This window comes from Babylonia areolata, chromosome 3 (genome assembly GCF_041734735.1).
Source record: "Babylonia areolata isolate BAREFJ2019XMU chromosome 3, ASM4173473v1, whole genome shotgun sequence".
Classification (NCBI taxonomy): domain Eukaryota; kingdom Metazoa; phylum Mollusca; class Gastropoda; order Neogastropoda; family Buccinidae; genus Babylonia; species Babylonia areolata.
The window spans coordinates 37,656,191-37,661,033 of record NC_134878.1 but is presented as its reverse complement, the minus strand read 5'-3'; the positions used below and the strand labels follow the sequence as shown (position 1 = coordinate 37,661,033).

The window sequence follows — 4,843 nt, the reverse complement described above, 5'->3', positions numbered from 1 at the left end:
AGAGCGGGTCGAGGTTTCTGGGTGTATGACTGGGGATGATGATGGTACAGTCATTGACTCTGTGGAGGTTTTTGGCAGTAGTGATGACGATGATGAACCCAGTCTCTTGTCATCTGAAGATGTGAGTGGCGTCACAAAAGCAGCTTTGAGTCGGTCGATTGAGACCTTCTCTGAGCGGCCTTTGATGTCCAGGGTGAAGAACTTGTCACTGGTGTCCATGATGCGATACGGGCCTTGATAAGGTCGCTGAAATGGATGTCGGTGACAGTCAGTTCAGACGTAGACATAACCTGTTGAGGCCAAATTTGCAGGTACATAGGTAGACTGTTGTCCATGGAACTTTGGTGCTGGAGGTTGTACGGAGCGCATGGTGTGCTGAAGATGTTTGAGAAATGTTGAGTCTGGTTCAACAGTCCGTGCTTCAAGTGGTTGAAGAAATTCACCAGGAAGGCGGAGGGTTGAGCCATACACAAGCTCAGCTGGAGAACAGTCAGGATCCACACGCCAAGAAGAGCGAATTCCCAACAGAACCATGGGTAATTCTGCAACCCAGTCAGGGCCAGTAGTGCGTGCCTTGAGTGCTGCCTTGAGCTGACGATGGAAGCGCTCAACCATGCCATTCGCCTGGGGGTGATAGGCTGTGGTCATGTGTGTCTCAATGCCCAAAAGCTTGTTGCACTCTGTCCAAAGAGCTGAGGTGAACTGCTCGCCACGGTCCGAGATAATGTTTTCTGGAACCCCAAATCTTGCGATCCAGTGGTGAACAAGAGCTGTAGCACAAGTAGAAGCATGAGCATCTGATAAGGGAATGGCTTCTGGCCATCTGGTGAAACGGTCAATAATGGTGAAGAGATAGTTCATGCCCTGGCTGGTTGGCAGATGTCCAACAAGATCCACATGCAGACTGCAGAATCTGGTATTGGGTAGTGGACGTTCTACTAGTGGTGCTCTTGTGTGTCTATGGATTTTGGAGGTTTGGCAGGCATGACATTCCTTGCACCACTTGCGTATGTCACGTTTCATACCGTGCCACACAAAACGTTGGCTGATAGCTCGTTGAGTCAGACGTGCACCTGCGTGAGAGAGGCCATGAATGTTGTCAAAGACTGAGTGTGTCCAGGACTTTGGTAGCACTGGCCTCTGGACACCAGTGGATGTATCACACAGCAGGGTGAGTGTTCCAAGCTGAACATCTTGTAGCTGGAGACCAGTGGCAGCTGTGCGATAGGTTTCCATCTCATCAGATTGAGCTTGATCTTCAGCAAGGCGATTGAAGTCACCCACAGAGGAAATGCAGCGTTCTTCTGCAATGGAGTTGGTGCTGAAACGTGAAAGGGCGTCAGCTACCACATTGAACTTGCCCTGGATGTATTGGATGTCAGTGGTGAATTCAGCAATGTAGGAAAGATGTCTTGTCTGACGAGGGGATCGGTCTGTTTGACTCTTGAGAGCTGATGTTAAGGGTTTGTGATCCGTGTACAGAGCAAAAGAACGTCCTTCCAAAAAATGTCTGAAATGTTTGATGGCACTGTAAGCTGCAAGAAGTTCACGGTCAAAAGCACTGTACTTCTTTTCTGTTTCTGAAAGTTTTCTGGAGAAGAAGGCAAGAGGTACCCAGGACTGGCCTTGACGTTGTTCAAGTTGAGCTCATACAGCAGTGTTGGATGCGTCCACTGTAAGATTTGTTGGTGCATCTGTTTGGGGGTGATGTAAGAGCACCGCCTCATTGAGTGCTTCTTTGGCTTTTTCAAAAGAAGTTTGGCATTCTGCAGACCAGTCAATGGATTGTCCTTTACCGCTTGCTTGGGCATGAAGTGGAGCCAGGATGTCTGCAACATGTGGGATGAAACGATGATAGTAATTCATCATCCCCAGAATTTGTTGAAGGCTGGTACGGTCGGCAGGTGCAGCACAGTTATGGAGGGCAGCTACCCGGTCAGGGAGTGGACGTATTCCTTGAGCCGTGACATGATGCCCAAGGAAATCCAACTCACTAGCACCAAAAACACACTTGCCTTTGTTGATGACTAGTCCATTGGCTGAAAGGAGCTGAAAAAGTTGTCTCAGGTGCTCAAGATGTTCCTCATGTGAGTGACTTGCTACAAGGATGTCATCAATGTAGACAAAAGTGAAGGGAATGTCCCTTAGAATACCATCCATGAGACGTTGGAAAGCCTGGGCTGCGTTCTTGAGGCTGAAAGGCATGCGGAGAAATTCCCAGAGGCCGAAAGGTGTGATGATGGCAGTCTTAGCAATAGAAGATGGTGCCATAGGAATCTGATGATAACCCCTGACCAAATCAATTTTGGAGAAAATGGTGCATCCTGCCAAATGATTGCTGAAATCCTGAATGTGAGGCAAGGGGTATCGATCATCTTTGGTAGCAGTGTTGAGGCGTCTGTAGTCACTGCAGGGTCGCCACTGGCCATTTGACTTAGGAACCACATGTAGGGGTGAAGACCAAGGGGAGTTGGACCGACGGATGATACCCATCTCTTCCATTTTCAGGAATTCAGCTTTGGCAGCTGCAAGTTTTTCTGGGTTTAAGCGTCGGGCACGGGCATGGACTGGTGGGCCATGTGTGATGATGTGATGTTCAACACCATGTTTGTTGACGGTGGAGTCAAAATGTGGTGTCAGTAATTCTGGAAACTGTTGAAGCAGATCAGAGTAAGCATTGTGTGGTAGAAATGAAAGACCAGTCACAGACAAAGGTGCATCCGTGTTTTTGAGTGAAGTGGAAACATTGTCTAGGGACAGGAGACGTTTGCCCTTGAGATCAATGATGAGTGAGTGAGCGATGAAAAAATCAGCACCAAGAATGGGGCGTGTGACATCAGCAAGATAGAAGTCATGTGAATAGAGTTTTTTTTAACTGATTTCTAAAGTAATGTTGTTTTTTGCCCCAGGTTTTGATGGAAGTTCCATTTGCAGCAGAAAGGGGTGCAGAAGGTGGGTTAGTCTTGCGATCCTGTGCAGAGGCAGGATACACTGACACGTCAGCACCAGTATCGATCAAGAAGGATTGTCCAGTGTGGCAATCTAAAACAGAGAACGTGTTTGAGTTTGAAATGCCGGCCCCTACCACGTTTAGTGACCGGCTTTGTCGTTTCCCGACAATGATGTGTCTTGTTTATTCTTCAGAAGAGATGCAAACTTGCAACCAGGCTGGCAGCGACAAGCATCTGGTCCAAATCTCTGATGGTAGAAACACACAGAGGACTGTGCTGTTGATCGTGAAGCTGGAATTGAATTACTCTGATGAAGTGAGCGGGAGTTTCGCTGAAATCTTTTAGCGGCAGATACGGCTTCCACAGATGGGCCCATGGTCACACCATATTTGTCAGGTTGAACCACTGAAATCTGTTGGACACCTGCAGTGCGTGTTTCCCAGATACAGTCTGCAGCTTCAGCAAGCTCTTCTACATTATCAATGTTATGTCCTGTGAGGATGCTACGAATGTCGTCAGGAAGATTTGATGGAAAAAGTGCACGCTTCAGTGTCTGTGGATCATCATTCAGTGCATTGATCTTACGCATGAGGGCAGTAGGACGTTTGTCACCCAGTCCATTGAGATTGAGTAACTCTGCATCTTTCTGGGCCTGGGATTTTCCAAATGTCTTGATGAGAGCACTTTTCAAAGTGTTATATTTGTTTACAGCTGGTGGATTGAGGAGAATTGATTGCACTTCATCTGCAGTGTTGATGTCAAGAGCACTGACAACGTAGTCATACTTTGTTTGATCTTGTGTGATAGCTTTGGTGCCAAACTGGGCTTCAACCCTCGTGAACCACACTTCTGGAGATTTAATCCAGAATTCTGGGAGCTTCACAGACATTGCATTCACTTAGGTAGTAGGTTGACTAACAAGAGTCTGCATTTGAGTTACTAAATTTGCCAGAATGTTTGCTTCAGGAGACTCTTGTGCCATTTCTTACGTGTTCTGGAACAGGGTCACCAATGTAGAATGTACAACAAATGGTTTTGTATAAATAAAAACTTGGGAAACTCTTAGATAAGTCCCACGACTTTTAATACAGCATTAGATCTGCTACTGGTAACCTGTAATCCAGTACAACCTGTTCAGGGTCGGGCTGCCGGCGACTAAACCGGCACTCCCACCGCTCCCTTCCGGGACTGGTGAGGCGGGTGGCTAGACACCCTTATGGAGATCCATAAATAAAAGGGCGTTGGCTCAGGAGAGCCACCGACGGCCATCTAGCTCCACTGTGCTGTGTGCATGCCACACGCAGTTGGCCCCCGGGGTGTGTCGACCCATGCATGCGAAGTCTGGATCCGGCAGAATCTGCGGAAGAAACCTATCGGTTCAACGGAGAGGAAAGCGGTTACAGCAACGCACTGTGGAGTGCAGAGAGCAAGATGAGAAAGGATATCTTGGTCATCCACTGCATCCGTGCTCATCCTCCAGTCGTCTCGACTTAGTCTTGCCACTGGAAATTGGTGGACCCGGACGAGAGAGTGAGGTTGACGTTGCGCAACTCCTCTTCACTTTAAACAAACTCATCGCGCAAGTCATCAGTCATCCAAAATGACCTTTCATCCTTCATCATTTCATCACCCCCAAGTCCTGTGGCGACAGGCGAGCGACGAAACGACAGGTGTGGGTACACTGGCAGTCGCAGTCGCAGACCTGCACGCAGGCGGCTCAGGCCATAGGGTCGTTCTTCGTCGACAGGAGCAGCGATGGAGCTCGGCAGCCGTCTGAGCGTCTGAGCAGCCCTCTTTAGGAATGCACTGCTCACCTCCCTGGCATGAGGAAGGGGCTAGAAAAGGTGCCCTAAAAATTGCCTGCTCCATATCACCCTGGCCAGCATACCGCG

The 4,843-nt window shown here is 48.5% G+C and overlaps 1 protein-coding gene across 1 annotated transcript; it reads right to left on the bottom strand.

Moving 5' to 3' along the window:
- Positions 1-273: 273 nt before the first annotated feature.
- On the bottom strand, positions 274-3,840 carry LOC143280318 (uncharacterized). The gene is made up of 4 exons (XM_076584950.1): positions 3,537-3,840; positions 1,995-2,567; positions 1,124-1,321; positions 274-770 (listed from the first exon to the last, which is right to left on the bottom strand). The coding sequence occupies exons 1-4, from the start codon at positions 3,838-3,840 to the stop codon at positions 274-276; spliced, it is 1,572 nt and encodes a 523-aa protein (XP_076441065.1).
- Between the last annotated feature and the right edge of the window lie 1,003 nt (positions 3,841-4,843).